This window comes from Miniopterus natalensis, chromosome 11 (genome assembly GCF_054644295.1).
Source record: "Miniopterus natalensis isolate mMinNat1 chromosome 11, mMinNat1.hap1, whole genome shotgun sequence".
NCBI lineage: Eukaryota > Metazoa > Chordata > Mammalia > Chiroptera > Miniopteridae > Miniopterus > Miniopterus natalensis.
The window spans coordinates 51,919,730-51,937,867 of NC_142091.1; the positions used below are offsets into that span (position 1 = coordinate 51,919,730).

Here is an 18,138-nt window from a genome sequence, read left to right on the forward strand (position 1 = left end):
GGGGGACACCTTAGTCACCACATTACTGATGGAAAATCTGAGAGTCAGTGAGGGCAGGAGTCTGTGTACCCCTCAAACAGAGAGCAGGGAACCTAACTCTAGTGTGTGCCTTGCTCCCTCCACCACAGAGTTCCTCCCCTTGGCTCCTTCTCCATTGGGTGATTTTGTTGGTGTGGGAACTGCACTCCTAATAATCTCACCTTTTTCAGAAAAGGAAATGTGTTTCCCAGGGGATGCTGGGCCACTGTCTGAGGCCGACCAATGGAGGCATTAGGACCAGCACCTGGGTTGGTCAGTTCTGACAGTAGCAGCCAAACTGCTGCTTTGATTGACCCTAAAGGACACATGACCAATAAGCCTCTTCTGTGAGCATCAAGGTGCTGGCTCTCTGCCCCCCCATTCTCGACTGGGTGTGGTTCTGTCTGTGCCTCTGTCTGCCTGTTTCTCTGTCTACCAATGTCTGATTCTCTGTGTGTGTTGTTTTTTCCTCTCTCTCTGAGACTCCTCTCTGTTTATCTCTGCATGGCTCTATTTCTGCTTTTCTTTTTTGTGTACTTAGTTTTATATATCTCTCCTTTCTCTCTATGTCTTCACTCTCAGGCCTTCATATCACCTTCAACAGTTTGAGGGGATTATTTCAAGAAAGGGCTCAATAAGACCTCAATTATTTTTTAACACTTCAGTTTGAGGGGTGGGATAGGCTCAGAGGTGTGTGAAGACTATGGGAGAAGCAGAAGGGACAGGCTCTCAAGGTCTCTGGAGAGTTTCTGCTGGGGCCAGAGCTGGCAGCAAAGTGTCAGGCACTTTCCTGAAATTGCTGTCAGCTGTAGGTGTATGCCCAGGCTGATTGAAGTTAACATACTACACAGTCCCTCCCATGCCAGGCCCTAGGAGGGAAATTGAGCATGCAGGAGTGAAGGGAGTGGGCATTAGTCTCTTTGGTAGCAATAGTATGGAGGCAAAGGTGAATTGGCTCGGGGAAAGTAAGTACCAGGAGCTCTGCTTCCTCTGGGGGATCAAATCATTGGTGTTGGGTTATTGACCTTTGTAGGACCAGGGTTTTCTGAGTAAAGGATGTTAATAAGTGTGATTATACAGGTTTATACAGTTAACCCTTGAACAAAAGGGGTTTGAACTGCTTGGTCCAGTTATAGTCATATTTTGTGTGTGTAGATAATGTAAATATATTTTCTCTTCCTTATGATTTTCTTAATGACCTTTTCTCTAGTTTACTTTATTATAAGAATACAGTATGTAATACATATAACATATAAAATATGAGTTATTTGACTGTTTATGGCTCCTGGCTAACAGTCAACTTTTTGTAAAGTTTTTGGGGATCAAAAGTTATATGCAGATTTTCAACTGTCCAGGGGATTGGAGCCCTAACCCCCACTTTGTTTATTAGTCAATTGTAAATATCTCTATATACTTTGTGATGATGGTCGCAAGGACATTCTGGTGCATGTTTTGTGTTCTAAGGGATGTCCAGAATAGCTAGAAGGTGCCTAACCATAGACCCAGCCACTCTGGACTCCCTGAACACTCTGACCCTATAATGAGGACCCTTTCTGATGGCTTTCCAGGGATCTGGACCCTGGATTTTGCTAACTCAACTCCTTGCCTCCTGTGGTGAGGTGGCAAATGGAGTGGGCTTCTCCATCTCCATCCCCCACTGATAGCACCCTCTTTCCCTGTATTATCGTCTCCACTTAACCTTGAACTCTTGATGGAAACTGTTCTCATGCTGCCTCATGTCATTCATGCCATTGTCTTCTGCTATACTCTTTAATGTGTCAGTTAGTTAAGGCCAATGTTTCCGTATTGACTTTCTGTCTGGATAATCTATTAATGTAAGTGAGACATTAGATTCTCCACTGTTATTGTACACTGTCAATTTCTCCCTTTATATCTGTTAGTAGTTTCTTGATATATTTAAGTGCTTCTATGTTGGGTGCATAAATATTTATGAATGTTATATTCTCTTTTTGGATGGACTCCTTTATCATTATGTAACGTTCTTCTTTGTCTTTTGTTAGTTTTTGTTTTAAAGTCTATTAGTCTCATGTGAGTATTGCTATTCCAGCTTTTTCCCCCCTTATATTGCATGAAATAAGTTTTTCCAACCCTTCCTTCACTTTCAGCCTGTGCATGTCTTTTGATCTGAAGTGACTTTCTTATAGGCTGCATATAGATAGGCCTTCCCCTCCCCATTCATTCAGCCACCATATGTGTTTGATTGGAGCATTCAGTCCAATTACAGATAAGGTCATTATTAGTAGGTATGTATTTATTGCCATTTTGTGCTTTGTTTTTGTAGTTCTTCTGTTCCTTTCTTCTTCTCTTGGTCTCTTCCCTGAAGGTTTGATGGTTTTCTTTAGTGTTATGTTTCTGTTTCTTTCTCTTTATTTTTGTGTGTATCTATTGTATGTTTTTGGTTTGTGGTAATTAACATGGGGATGGAATATATTGACATAAATTGACACATATATAAAGTGGAGAGGCACTTAAGTTCCAACATATTCTGAAAGCACTACTTTCACCCTCCCTCCATGTTTTGTTTTTGACATCAGAGTTCAGATATTTTTATTTTGTGTATCCCCTAACTACTTATTTTAGTTATAGTTGACTTTGTAATTTTTTTTTTTTACCTTCATACTAGTTCTTTTGGTGCTGGTCCACTAACTTTCTTTGCCCTTGCCAATGATTGTTTTCTTTCATATGTTTTCTTTTTTCTGATTATGGCCTTTTCTTTTCCAGTCAACAAAGACCATTTAACATTTCTTATAAGGCAAGTTTAATGGCGATGAACTCCTTTAGTTTTGTTTGTCTGTGAAGATATCTCTGCCTCAAATCTGAATAATAACCTGCTGGATGGAGCATTCAGGGTAAGTTTTTTTCCTTCAGCACTTTGAATATATCCTGCCATTTCTTTCTGGCCTGCAAAGTTTCTGCTGAGAGGTCAGCTCATAGCTTTACGGGGTTTACCTTTTATGTGACTTGTTTTTCTCTTGCTACCTTTAAGATTTCTTTTTATCTTTTATTTTTCCCATTCTAAATATAAAATGAACTGGTGTGAATCTCTTTGAGTTCCTCTTGTTTGGGACTCCGTGCTTCCTGGACCTGGATGTCTGTTTCCTTCCTGAGGTTAGAAAAGTTTTCAGCCATTATTTCTTTAAATACATTTTCTGTCCCTTTCTCTCTCTTTTCTCCTTCTGGGAATCCTTTATGGAAGTGGTAGTATGCTTGATGTTGTACCAGAGGTCTGCTAAACTATCTTCATTTTTAAATATTCTTTTTGTTGTTCTGATTGGGTGATTTCCGTTATTCTGTCTTCCAGATCACTAATTCTGATACAGTGTTTCTGTTTCCTCTAATCTGCTGTTGATTCCCTGTAGTGTAGCTTTCATTTCATTTACTGTATTCTTCAGGTCTGATTGGTTCTTTTGTTGTTGTTGTTAATCCTACGCTGAGGATATTTTTTCCATTGATGTTTTTAGAGAGCGTGAAAGGGATGGAGGGAGGGAGAGAGAGAGAGAAACATTGATGTGAGAGAGACACAGTGATTGGTTACCTTCCCGAACTGGGGTGGGGATCAAACCTGCAACCCAGGAGTGTGCCCTTCACTGGGAATCAAACCCACGATCCTTCAGTTTGCGGGCCGACTCTCTGAGCACTAAGCCCACTGGCAGGGCTGATTGGTTCTTTCCTATATTTTCTATCTCTTTCTTGACGTTCTCATTGTTTTCTTCTAGTCTTCTCCTGAGTTTGGTAAGCATTTTTATGACCATTATTTTGAACTGTTTCTCAGGTAAATTACTTATCTTTAATTCATTAAGATATTTTCTGAGGTTTCTGTCTTTTCTTTTTCATTTGGAACATATTTCTCTGTCTTCTCAATTTGTTTGCCTTTCTGTTTTTATTTGTATGAAGCAGCTCCCTCTTTTGGTCTTGAGATAGAGGAGCAAGCCCTGTGTAGAGTTTGTGTGCCTGTGACTTTTGCAGGCCAGCTAGAGCTGGGGTGGGTGTGGACTGAGGTGTCCCAGAGCATGTGGCTCTAAGGCATCCTTGGTAGGGTGATTAGCTGAGCTGGAGTGGGCATGGGCTGAGGTGACCAGTCAATGGGTCTCTTTCACATTGATGTTCCCCCCCTTCCTTCCCCTCTCCTCCCTCTTTCTCTGAAAAGCAATGGAAAAAATATCCTCAGGTGCGGATTAACAAAAAAAATTTTTTTAAATAAAAAAGATGCTCAATTTCATCAGTCATTTAGGAAATGCAAATTAAAACACAAGGAGATACCACTCATGCTCATTGGAATGAGTAGATTCATAGACTGACAATACCATGTTTTTGGAACTTGCATATATTACTGGTGGGAATGTAAAATTGCACAACCACTCTAGAAAATAGTTTGTCAATTTCTCATATAGTTTAAAATATGTCTTTGTATGACCCCAAAATTTCTCTTCAGTTATTTATCCAAGGAAAATGATAAAATATGTCCATAAAAAAACTTGAATTAGAATGTTCACACCAGAGTTATCCACAATAGCCCAAAATAGAATGCTACCTATATATGTATCAATATGAAAATAAACTGTGGTGTACACATAGAATGAAAATAGTACTCCGCTTTCTATAAGGGGCAGACTACTGATATATGCAATGCAATGACATGGGTAAATCTCAAGAGTATTATGCTGAGTGAAAGAAGTTAGGAACAAAAAAGTACATTTTATCATCCTCAGAACATGAAGTCAAAGGTCAGGCAAACAAACCCTTGGTGACAGAAGTAGAAAGAAATGCTGCCTCTGGGACAGGAGGAATGACTGGTAAGGACATGAGGGAACTTCCACAGGTGATGAAAATATATCTTGACTGGGGTTTGAGTCACATGGGTGTAGTCACTGTCAAAATTCATCGAACTTATAATCTGTACAACTACCCTTTCTTAATTATACCTCTATTAAAAGTGTTTAGAAGCTGCCGCATTTAAACTTTATTTATTTATAGAACATGCGACTTATAAATGTCTCTTTAATCAGATTAATAAGTGCTGAGAGCTCTTTGGGATAAAAGACAACTGTGACATAGATCTTGTCCTCAGAGCACATAGAGCTCATGAAGACCCATTGGAAACCTGCTGTTTAGGATGAGAGAGCACCCAGGGAGGAAGAGTTGGGGCAAAGGCAAAGGGCAGCAAAGGGAGGGAGCACCTGGGGTTCTGTTAGAAGGCATGTGAAAGGAAACACAGGAAGGCAACGTACCTCAAACCTTAAATATGCTTTGATGTTGACTAATCTGGTTATAAAAGTTAACGTCATGCTTGCAAAGATTGAAAATGGTAAAAACAATGGACTTAAACAGGTGACTCAAATATGGCAAATGGGGATTTAGCACAGATTTGACTTGAAAACCATCATTTGCTCATTCATTAATTCATTTATTCAATCAACATTTATTATGCTAGGGAGCTAGCCTATGCTAAAATTGTGGAAGACTGCTCATTGGGGCTCTATTGAGCTTCAATTCTTTTAATTTATAGAGACAGATTATAAGGGAATGACCACAGAAACTTGTCAAAAATGTAATGTTCTTGTAGCTTTTATCAAGGGCAGTGATAAAAGAAATTTAGATTTTTTCTGCCCTTCTTTCATCTTCTGCTGAAGGTGGGATTCTTCAAAAGTGGGAGCAGCTCCCAGAGTTGGCAAAGCTCCCAAGGGGATGGGAGAACCCTGGGTGACGCAGTCCTTCAGACATTGCACTCAGTGTTTCTTTAACAGGCAGTGTCTCACTGCAATGTCAGGAGCTGGATTATTATGTTAACTTGAATGCCAGGGCCCAGAGGCCAGACAGGGCAAGAAAACCAAGCAAACCAGTAGGAACAAAGCTGGCTCTCAAACTCACATCTGTCTGAACAAAGCAAGACTCTGAATCAAGACACGAGACTGCTTCCGGACATCTCCAGGGCTTCCTGAGGAAGGCCTTCCCCATGTTCATCCACGTCAGGAGTGTCCTGCAGAGCCCTCTGGAGAACCAGGTGCAGGGTCTGTCGCCGCTTCCACCATCGCTGCCTAAAGGAGCCAACGAAGAAGTAAATGACGGGGTTGGCACAGCTGTTGACACAGGACAGGAGAACTCCCACCCGGTAACGGGGAACCAAGGCATCAAAATCATTTTGAAACCAGATTAAGAGGAACCAGTGGATGCCGAAGGGCAGGCCACAGAGGAGGAAGACCAGCACTGTGAGGATGACGGTCACATAGAGCCTGGTCAGCGGCACCCGCTGGGGTCCACACAGCAGTCTGGTCATCAGGGCCAGGCTGGACCCACACAGAAGCACAAATAACAAAATCAGCCAGGCGACAGTGATGAAATCCAAGACTGCACACCAAACAGGATGTGGATCCCTAGTGAGGAAGCCACAGTAGTTCCCTTCCAGGGTGCTCAGCAACAGGGACAGGGCCCAGAGCAGGGCACACATGACGACTGATGTGTCTGGGGCGGCGGCAGCGATACCAGATGGGCCACAGGACAGACAGGCAGTGCTGGGTGCTCAGGGTGCTGAGAAAGCTCAGGCCTGAGATGTACGCCAAGACGGACACAGTGAGGAAAATGCAGGGGACGGAAATGCACTTGGAATGGAAGCTATTGATGAATGTCTGCGGGGAATACACGATCTGGTAGCAGAGGAAGAGGAAGCCGGCGGCCGCCAGGTTGAGGATGTAGACGGAGCAGGCGCTCCTCCGCATGCGGAGCCCGGGAGCCAGAGCACCACCGCGTTCCCGCCAGCCTGGCCAGGGCAGTGGTGAAGACTGGAACGGCTGGGGTCAGGATCACCTTGTTACATTTAGAAGGGACCTGGTCACTTCTATTTGTTGGTGTAAGCTTGGCCCCCCAGGCTCTGGTAGTCATATACGTGCTCTCGAACCCTGCAGTGGTGACCCTGGAAAAAAACAAGATTTGAGCTCCTGGTAAGATCACTGATTCTCACAGTCACCATGCTATGTGGCTATTACTGTCCTGTGTTACAGAGGAGGGAAATGGAGGCTTCCAGAGGTTAAGATACTTATGGAAGGCCACACAGCCTTGGAGCCCTGGAACCTGGATTCAGCCCTGGTCCCTTTAAGCCTCAGGGTGGAAACAGTGCTCCACTATTGCTTGCCTTAGGGTGCTTCCCATGCACTGTCACCTTCCCTTAAACCTGTTCAATGGTCCCTCATGAAACACTCCTCATTTATCCCAGTCTGGTCTGTTTACTCCAGGGACTCTACCATATCCACAAGAGAACTGACTAACTAACTAACTAACTAACTAAATAAAGGAAAACAATGAAATCTGGATTAATAGCAGTTCTGATCTGGAAAGCATTGCTTGCATTTTACCTTGCTCCCTAAATTAATATTTGAGACAACATTCTCTCCATAACAACAGATTTGAATGGCTGGAATGAAGGGGAGCCTATGGGGAGAAGGATCAGAAGAGAGAAAGGTTCTGGTTGACCCCATTTGCATCTCCAATGGTCAGAACTGATGCACCCAAAGATGCTAGAGGACAGCTTCATGTCTCCTGCCGTCTCCTGAAAGATGCACCATGACCCCTGCATGTAGTGCCCAGAAATCACAGGGATGGGAACTTAGAGCAAAAACCATAACTTGCTTTGGACATAAGCCAGTTTTGGGTGTATATTCTTACCTTTTTTCCATTCTTCTGGCCTGAGGTGGAGATATGAACGGGAGATTCTTTATGGGATTGAGTGGCACCAGAGACACTTCTCTGTCCTCTAAATCGGGAAATGTGTGCAGGAGTTGAAGTGAAAGCTGGTTTATCAAGATACTGGGCAGATCTTGCAATTTCCTGTGCAGGGACTGTGGGCAAGTCAGAGACCAGAGCTGTTTGAGATATGATCCCTTACCGAGATGTTTGTCGTCATTTGCCCCACGTCCACTCACGTGTCAGCCACTCCCATCTGGTCATCCTCCCGGTAAGTAATCACTGTCGTGGAACCTAGAGTGGAAAACTGTGAACCTGAGGAATAGTGTCAAGCAATGTGAGTGTGCACTGTGAGGCTTTAAAGAATAAAGTATATCATAGAATGATTGAAAGTTCACCATGGCCAGAACCCACTTTCCTGGTTTGTTTTAATTATCATGGCAATATGCATTCTTGTGTATAATTTTTTCCCAGATGATGGAGAAGTACATACAAGGTGACAGTCTCCCTGAGTTCCATTCTCCAGAGGCCCATCCATTCTTACTTCCTTTACTATTATTAGCTCTGAACCATAAACTTACAACTTATAGATGCCATCTATAAATTAAATTATACTTTTAATTTAGCAACATTAAGAAATGGATCAATTGACATCCCTTATAAAATGTAAGGAATTCAGCATACATAGCATTCTTTTTCTTCCCTCTTCCACTTGATCTAATTTTAAAATTTATTTTCGCCCAGCTGGGCATGGCTCAGCGGGTTGATCGTCGACCTAGGATCCAGGCGATCGGGGTTCGATTTCCAGTCAGGGCACATGCCTGGTTGCGGGCTTGATCAATGACTCTCTCCTCATTGATGTTTCTATCTCTCTCTCCCCCTCCTTTCCTTTCTCTGAAATCAATAAAGATATATTTTTTAAAAAATTTATTTTCATTTGGTGTAAATATTAAAAATTTAAGTCTTATCGCTTATGTTTTCCTTTCATGTCCCTATGCTACAGTCAAATTAAGTTACTTGTATTTTTTTTTTTTTTAAATCCTCACCCAAGGATATGCTTATTGATTTTTTAGAGAGAGGAAGGGTGGCAGAGAGACAGAGAAACATCGGTGTGAGAGAGAAACATCAATTGGTTGTGTCTCATACACACCCCAACCAGGGATTGAACCTTCAACCTAGGTATGTGCCCTGACTGGGAATTGAACCTGGGACCTTTTGGTGCATGGGACAACGCTCCAACCAACTGAGCCATAATGACCAGGGTGAGTTACTTATTATTTTTAAAATGTCATTTGAATTAGGCACTATTTCAAATATTCAGAAAAGTTCTTTAATGTGTTCATTCAGCGAATATTTTAAATAAGGATCTTGTTATGGGCTGAAATGTGTCCCCCCAAATTTATATGCGAAAGTCCTAACTCCCAGCACCTCACAATATGGCTATTTGGACATAGGGTCTTTAGAGAGGTAATTAAGTTAAAATGAGATAACTATGGTGGGCACTTATCTAACATGACTGACATCCTTATAAGAAGAGGATAGATATCAGGACACAGATATGTGGGCAGAAGGCCATGTGAGGACACAGGGAAAAGATGCTACCTGTAAGCCAAGAAGAGAGACCTCAGAACATACCAACCCTCCCAACACCTTGATCTCAGAATTCTAGCCTTCAGAATTGTGAGAAAATAAATTTCTGTTGTTTAAGCCACCCAGTCTGTGGTACTTTGGTATGGCAGACGTAGCAAACTAATGTAGACCTACTGTGTTCCAGGCATTATTTCAGGCAATGGAATGTCGGTGTGTACAACAACAATAAACTAGAGCATGGACTTTTGGAGCTTATCCTCTAAGGTCTTAGCTAAGCTTCAGACTGAAAAGAGAGGAAGTCTAAAGGGGCCTTCATTCATTAGAAGTCAAGGAGGAGTTGGATCCAGAAAGCCATATGTAGGGAAACTGACCAATAGAACAAAAGTCTCAGAATTAGACCCATATGCAGATGGGAATTTAGTATATGACAAAAAATGTATTCTAAAGTAGTGGGTGTAACATGAACTATTTGGTGAATGGAATTGTGATCACTGTTGGCCCTCTAAAATAAGATAAAGTTGAAAACATACTTTGCATATGATGTTAGGATAAATCCATATATAATCCAAATACTTAAAAATAAATAATGAAAATATATTAGTACCTGCAGAAACTATAGGAAAATTATTATTACTTTTGTCTTTATTGATTTCAAAGAGAGGAAGGGAGAGAGAGAGAAAAAAACCCATCAATGATGAGAGTCATTGATTGGTTGCCACCTGCACGCCCCTGCTGGGGATCGAGCCTGCAACCCGGGCATGTGCCCTGACCGAGAATCAAACTGCGATCTCCTGGATCATAGGTCGACGCTCAATGGCTGATCCTTGCTGGCCAGGCTCTTTTTTTTTTTTTTTTAATTTAATGTTGAGAAAGACTTTCAAAGTGTAGCACAAAACTCAGAAGGTATTAAAGAAAAGATTAATAAGGATGAGGACATACAGGATTTTTTTTGGTATGGCATGAACCATCACAGCCAAAAGAGAAAAAAATGAGTTGGGAAAATATTGGTAACTCATATAAAAGAAAAAGTACTAATTCCCCTATTTGTAAAAGTTCCTGTAAAACGATAATTCAAAATCCAATGAGCCAATAAGAAAATGATAAGTAATGAATTCATAATTTCTCAAAAATGCCCCTTAAACATATGGAAAGATAAGAAACCAAAGTAATAATAACAGATATAAAAGTTAAAATTATACAGAGTTCTATTTTACTCACTGAAATATAAAAGACCCCCAAATTTGGCAGCGTCCGCTGTGGGAGATGGTGGGGGACAAAATACACTGAGTTTAATTTGAAGATGAACCATCTCTCCTGCTCCCAATGTGGCTTTTGCAGGCAAAAAGACTGTAGCCCTGAAGAGGGTGTATTTTTTTCCCCCTCCAACTCCGCCCCTTGTCCTTGTGCCACCTGGCTGTTGTTTCTAGATGTGGTTTCTGACCCTGTAGGGTTGGGCATATCCCAGAGTCAGTGTCAGGAGTGTAGGACTTTCCTCTTTTGCTTGTCCTGTTTGGGTGACCTTGCTGGCTACATCTAGACTTGACAGTATTGTAGAGTTGACTCCAACTCATTTTGCAAAACTTAAGTCAACTTCTGTCACTTCAAGGCCACAAGAGACATGGCTCATTGCTCACTGCATTTCAGCCTATGACCTTTCTTCTTTTCTTTAAAAAAATATGTTTTTATTGATTTCAGAGAGAAGAGGGGAGAGGGAGGGAGAGAGAGAAACATCAATGATGAGAGTCATTGATTGGCTGCCTCCTGTATGCCCCCTGCTGGGGATGAAGCCTGCAACCTGGGCATGTGCCCTGACCGGGAATCAACCGAGATCTCCAGGATCCTAGGTTGATGCTCAACAGCTGAGCCACGCCTGCCAGGCATGATCCTTCTTAAGAGGGATCTAGCAACCATGACCATGTATTTGAGATGTCACAGGGAATGAAACTTATTTGCATACTGATCACCATTTCTTAAACACTCTTTGTACTTTTGTTAACAGTGCACTATGAATCGCCTCTTTTCTCTTTTCCATTTGTCCATTTATGGTTTATCTTTTCTCACCTGTCTGAAAAGGTTGGTGTGATTTGCCAAACTGAAACAGGGTACTTGCTCTGTAAACGGCAGAGTCATAAGTTCAAATTCCAAGTATTTCAAGAAGACTTTCCTGAGCCACTTGTAGAGAAAGAGCACTCAATACATTCAATAAAGAAATTCAAAGGAAGATTACCTGAGAAATTTATTGGTAATGTCAGGAATGACGGAGAGCAATAACTTTCGGACTAATGCTTTCTCTGAGAGAAACTACAAAGGCCAGAGTAAAAACAACCAATTTGAAGACACTGAGGAATCACTGAAGCATTCTGAGGCCCGGGGCTGGGGGAAGACAAGATAAGTTCCAAGCCTGACAGGGCAGCATTGAGTCTCTGAGTCACTTCTGACCCACCAGGGCAGAGGCCCATGTCACTGGCCCAGACTGCTCACGACATCTCCAGGGTTTCCTGAGGAAGGCTTTCTCCCTCAGGAGTGTCCTGCAGAGCCCTCTGGAGAAGCAGCCTCAGGATCTTATGCCGCTTCTGCCATCGCTGCCTAAAGGAGCCAACGAAGAAGTAAATGACGGGGTTGGCAGAGCTGTTGATACAGGACAGGGTCTTGGCAACCAGGGAAAGATGAAGGAGAGCACGTGAAGGAATTTTAAACCAGTATAAGAGGAACCAGTAGATGCCCAAGGGTAGGCCGCAGAGGAGGAAGACCAGCACTGTGAGCATGAGGGTCACACAGAGCCTGGTCAGTGGTACCCGCTGGGAGCCACACAGCAGTCTGGTCATCAGGGCCAGGCTGGACCCAGAGGTAAGCACAAATAACAAAATCAGCCAGGCGGCAGTGATGAAATCCAACACTGGACACCAAACAGGATGTGCATACCCATCGAGGAATGCACAGTAAACCCAATCCAGGATGCTCAGCAGCAGGGACAGGGCCCAGAGCAGGGCACACATGACGGCTGACGTGTGTCTGGGGCGGCGGCAGCGATACCAGATGGGCCACAGGACAGACAGGCAGCGCTCTGTGCTAATGGCGCTGAGAATGCTCAGGCCTGCGATGTAGAAAAGGAATAACACCGGGATGGAAAACCTGGTTATATCAGTGCAGTGAGAAGGGAAGACGTGAAGTGTACACAGGGAAAATAAAACCTGGCAGCAGAGGAAGAGGAAGTCGGCCGCGGCCAGGTTGAGCATGTAGACGGAGAAGGTGGTCCTCCGTATGCGGACGCCCAGCAGCCAGAGCACCACCGCGTTTCCCGCCAGCCCGGCCAGGACAATGATGAGTGTCAGCGATTCCAGGATTAGGATCTCCATCTTCAGTGCTTCAGAGGCCCAGGCACTTCCATTTGTTGGTGTGAATTCTGTCTCCCAGGCTGTGACAGTTGTATCCGTGCTCAGAAACCCTCCAGTTGTGGACCTGGAAACAAAACAAGACTTGAGCACCTGCTGTATGATCACTGACCCTCATGGCGACCTGATGTGGAAATTACTGTCGAATTGTATGGGAAAGGGAAATGGATTCTTCCAGAGATTAAGATTCTTCCTGAAGACCACACAGCCTTGGAGTCCTGGACCCTGAATTCAAACCCAGTTCTCTCTGATGCTAGAGCCTGGCCTCTCTCTACTGCGACACAGACCCCCTATGTCCACATCTCCACTCACCATCATAGGCCTTGTCATGGGCCCGGGAGGCAGGGGGACAGAAGTCTTCACAGGTGGTATAGATGACAACAGGACTCTGAGTCCCCCGACACCTCTGCTCTGGGCCAGTGGCTTCTGCTCGGGAGCAGGATGTCAGAAGCCCCAGGGCAACGTGAGTGACTGAGAGTGGTCTACTCAACAGGGAGAAAGGGGATTATAACTTGGGGTCAGGAAGGGCATGAGACCCCTTCCTAGGACAGTGTGACGACGCCAAGGCCCTTGCACTAGAAATGGCCCAGTGTGCCAGGGTTATGAGGATAGACAGTGCTTTCCTCTTCCCCATTGTCCTGTCCCCAGGGCCTAACTCTGTGTGGGAACGTGGTGGGGTAGTCAAGAAAATTTTAATTCACCAATGAATGAATGAATGAATGAATGAGTGAGGAGCAGAAGGGAAATGGAAAATCTGGATTTAATGTAATATAAAATTAAAAAAAAATGAAATGAGTCCCCTCAAACCACATATGTAAAGAAAAGAAGAAAATTTCATTTCTAATGATTCCTTCTGTGAAAAGCTGTTGTGTGTTTCAAAGAATTTTTTATGCCTGCACGCAGAATGAACAATGGCCACTGTGCTGTCTCCAGCCAGGAAGGGCCAGTACATGGCTTTGGTGAGGGACTAGAAGATGTCAGCACATTCTTTTGGGACAGGATTCAGGGCTCAACATAATTTCTGTGCATTTTAGAGGAGCAGAAGGAAGTTTGAGAAGGAGAGAGAGAAATGGCAATGGGTTTGAATAGAGATAGTTGTGACAGAAATAGAGAAGGGGGATTATTGTGTGATTTTCCTATGGTGTGTGTAATATAAAACCCACCCATGGCCCCTCTATGAGATTATGAGGACAGACTGGTTTGTAGATTAAAGCCTTTGTGTAAGAGAATTCTCATGATGCTGTGGTGAAGTGCTTATTTCTACTTAAAACTGGGCTTTGGATGAAAAGACACAGGTTCTTGCAGAATTTAGGCGAGAAAGGAACAGCAGCTCACACATAGGTGAAGAGCCGCAGCTGATGAGCGCTTATGTGGCATCACCCATTTTCATCCTCCCAATAGCCCCATGGGCCAGTACTCCTCTTATTCCTACCTTGTATATGAGGAAAGAGAAGCACAAGTAGGTTGAACATGTTCCAGGTCTCACGGGCACAAGTGGAAGAGCCTGGATCTGAACCCACAGGTCTGTGTCAGGAGATGTAATAAGAAGTTGATCTAATCACATTGAGAGAGAAAAAATTCCAGGAAATCCACCCAAGAGGAGATGGTGAGAAGAAGAGGATTTTCTTCACTTGCCATCAAATCTCATTTCCAGCTTCTCTACCCTCCTCTGTGTCCTGGGAGGTCATGTCTCTGCCTCACCCCTGAGCCCCCTTTCTCTCTGGCTCCTGGTTGCTCTCAGGAAAGGGCGACCCTGACATGTGATTGGAGGGCAGGAGGAGAGTGATTGAGATTTTTAACCCCCTTGGTCTCTGCTATCATGCTGTGAGTTGACCATGGTGGTGTTACTGTACCTAAGGACATAGTCCATCCGGTGGCTTTTCTTAAGGTCACAGTGACGACCACAGTCTTCCCCGTGTTCTGGCAAGCTATCTTTGCCTCTACCGGTCAGGATGCAAATGTTAATAGCTCCCTGTTATGACTAATCTTTGGGGACCTCTGCATCCTTTATCTATTTCCCTCAGTCCTGCAAACCCCTTTGTACACAGTCCCTTTATTAAACTCTCCTTAATTACCCATTAGTTTATGCCTTGTGTTTTTTGCTGTTACAAGAATATAACATACAAACAGAGAGACAAAGAAACCCGTTGAAGAGCAAGCTAATCTGTGAAACGTGAGGTTATTAACAGCAATTCAGGTTTGGAAACAATGTCTGTGAAGCAGAAAGGACCGGGTTGGCCCAGTGTGGATCTCCCACAGCCTCAGCTACCAGCACCCAAAGCTTCCCTGAGGGACCTTCATGGGTCTGGACTCTCCTTGATGGGTGCTCATGGCTCCTTGCATGCCCCACCCCAAAATGCAGTCATGAGCATGTGGACTACGAGGGACAAAACAAAAAACAAAACTGCCTTTGAAAGAATGTAGCTCTGAGCCGACTCTTACCTGAGCACCATCTTGTAGTTGAAGGTGGTGAGTGGAGACAGAAGAGCCTTCCAGGGAGTTCCGAACACCAGAGAGTGCCTTTCTACCCCTGGATCGGAGGTGTCTGCAGGAGCAGGGGTGGAATCTGATGACCAAGAGAGGCTTATCAAGATGCTGGGCAGCCCCTGTGATTTCCTGCACAAGGGGCACTGTCAAATGAGATTCTGGAGATGTGAGACAAGGACCTCACGAGATGTTTCTCATTTGCCCTGACTCCAAGGACTTCTCTCTTCCTGTCTCCATCTTATCCCATGTGGTCGCTCCCACCCCCTCCCTGTGAGTTGTGGCTAAAGTGGAGCCAGTGGCTGCCCACTGTGAGCCTGTTCAGGAAGCCCACCCACCAGGCAGTGTGGGCTTCCATAGCTAAAGGAGGGTTTGCTTGGCATTCAGGGCCCTGCATGGCCTGGCTCATCTGATCTGTTTCCATTTACTCCCAGAAATAATGAATGCACATTAGTTTATTTCAGAGGACACCAGAGTGTATAAAATGAAATGTAAAGTGTCTCCTAATCTCAATCCCCATTAGCAGCTGATGTTTACAGTTCCCATTTTAAACTCTTTTACAAGTTATTTTATAGCTTTGAATAATGAAACTACATTTCTAGTTTTGATTTATCAATATCAACAAGTGTGTACATTGTGTTGCCTTATAAAAGACAAGAAATTTGGCACACCACAGGCACTACCTGTCACCTCTCTCTCTCTACTCATGACATTTGTTAGCTAGATTATTTTCAGATGATCTGGGACTACCAGTATTTTCAGCCTCAGCTCTTATGACTTCCTTTCATGTGCCCATGCTACAGCCAAATTCAGTTAGGTGGCATTTCCTTTAACAACTTAAGTATGGCCCTGGCACACTTGGCTCAGTGGCTAGAACATCGGCCTACGGACTGAAGGTTCCCAGGTTTGATTCCAGTCAAGGGAATGTACCTTGGTTGCAGGCTTAACCTGCGGCCCTGGTCAGGGCTACCCTGGAAGGCAGCCAATCGATGTGTCTCTCCCACATCCATCTTTCTTTCTCTCTCTCTGTTCCACTATCTCTGAAAAGCAATGGAAAAATATCTTCACATGAAGACTTAGAAAAAACAAACAAAAGAAACTTAAGTATGAAGCATTTAAAGCAATCAGAAAAACTTATTCACTCATTTCTGCATTTACCCTACTCTGTTATGTGCCTGTGCTGTGCCAGGCACTGTTTCAGGCAGGGTCGGGGCAGTGATGAACAACACACAGGCCTGTGCCCCTGCATTCCAGAGGAGCTGAGTGAGGTCACCCTGAGAGTGAGTGTTGAGGATGAAGAGTTTGAGACCCAGCATTAGCCCCCCCGCCCCCCAGAGCCCTGGGAGGAGAGGCGGGCCCAGCCAGCCCTGCAGTAGGAAGCAGCTACTGAAGGAGTGGGTGAAGCAGGGGAGCACAGGATCTTCAGGCTGAACTGAGAACATGACCGGAAAGAAGGGAGTGAGCAATAGCCTCAGTCCCACTTGAGACTCTCAGTAAGATGAAGACTAAGAATTAGCCGTGGGATATGTAATATTGAGCCATTGGCAGTTATGACAGGCATGGTTCCAGTGAATGGTGAGGCTGGAAGAATGAAAGATTTGGTTTTGGAGAGAATGGCAGGAGGTGTGATAATCTTCCTGGAAAACTCCGGAGAACCAACTGACAATCATCAAGGTTAAAGACAGTTCAGAAAGATGGCTGGGAACAAAATTCCTCCACAAAAATCAATATCTTTTCCATATATATATATATATATATATATATATATATATAGAGAGAGAGAGAGAGAGAGAGAGAGAGAGAGAAGAGAGAGAGAGAGATGATGACACTGTATTAAACATCACCACTTCTGGAGAAAATGGGAATAAAGGAAGACTGATCAACCCTAAGAGATATTAGGAGCTATTCTTAAACATCAGTGTAAACAATAATGTTGTGTTAATATACAAACAGGTAGAAAGATGATCTCATGGAATCAAACATAAATTCATATGGAATTCAGTCTCTTACAGCCTGTTAACCTACAAATTGTATGTCACCCCTTTCCCTCCTCTGCCTCTGTTTGGTGCATTGGACAAACCCAACAGCTGTCCCCAGAAGTCTGCCCTCCTCATGAATAGCACCAAGACCTTAGGAAACTTCAGCCCCTGTTTCTGTCCTCCCAACCCACTGTGCTCCAGGATGTAACTTTGATTCTGTTTCCTTCCCACATTAAACAGTTATTGTTTTCAATAGTATTTGTTCAAATGTATTCCCATAATCACCAGTGTTTTTGCTTGCCTTTCCATTTCCCATCTCATGTGTTCCATTCCTCAAAACACATTCTTTAGGATTCCATTTGTGAGAGTGTGTGGGCGATAAGTGCTCCAGTGTTTCTCTGTCTGAAAAAGTCATAGTTTCACCCTCATTGTTAAGAGATTGGTCATCTGTCAAGTTTCCTTTCCCTTGCAGTGATGTGTGTGTTTTCTTTCTAAGAGCTTACTTTTTTCTCTGGTGTGGTATATTTTCACCATCGTGTGTCCAGTGGCTTTCTTTTCCATCATGTTTGGAATTTGTGGAGTTTCCTGGATCAAGATTTTTGTCATTTAATATTTTTGAACAATTTTCTTCTATTATCTCTTCAAACATTACATAGTGATTAAGAACACAAAGCCTGGAGCCAGGCTGCTTGGTTGGCATTCCCAAGTGGGCTTAGACAAACATCTTAACTGCTTTATCTATAATGAAATTATAACCTACTTTAAAGGTTTATTGTAAATATTTATGAGTTAATGATATAATAGTTTAGAACAGGAACACATAGTAAGCACTATATTCTTGTTAGTTTTTATGATTTTTATTGTTCTTTCTTTCTTGAGGTTTAATTCAACATATGTTAGAGTTTCTTTTCCTATTTTCCATATTTCCTAACCTCTCTCTCTTATTTATTTGTCTCCTAGGGAGCCAGATGAGTAATTTC

The 18,138-nt window shown here is 43.4% G+C and overlaps 1 protein-coding gene and 1 pseudogene across 1 annotated transcript; both read right to left on the minus strand.

Annotated features, from left to right (window-relative positions):
• Nucleotides 1–5,935: 5,935 nt before the first annotated feature.
• Nucleotides 5,936–6,915, minus strand: LOC148092026 (mas-related G protein-coupled receptor member X2-like; annotated as a pseudogene).
• Nucleotides 6,916–9,311: 2,396 nt separating this feature from the next.
• Nucleotides 9,312–17,722, minus strand: LOC148092027 (mas-related G protein-coupled receptor member X1-like). The gene is made up of 6 exons (XM_087822272.1): nt 17,662–17,722; nt 15,138–15,240; nt 13,008–13,177; nt 11,785–12,802; nt 9,426–9,476; nt 9,312–9,315 (listed from the first exon to the last, which is right to left on the minus strand). The coding sequence occupies exons 1-6, from the start codon at nt 17,720–17,722 to the stop codon at nt 9,312–9,314; spliced, it is 1,407 nt and encodes a 468-aa protein (XP_087678398.1).
• Between the last annotated feature and the right edge of the window lie 416 nt (nt 17,723–18,138).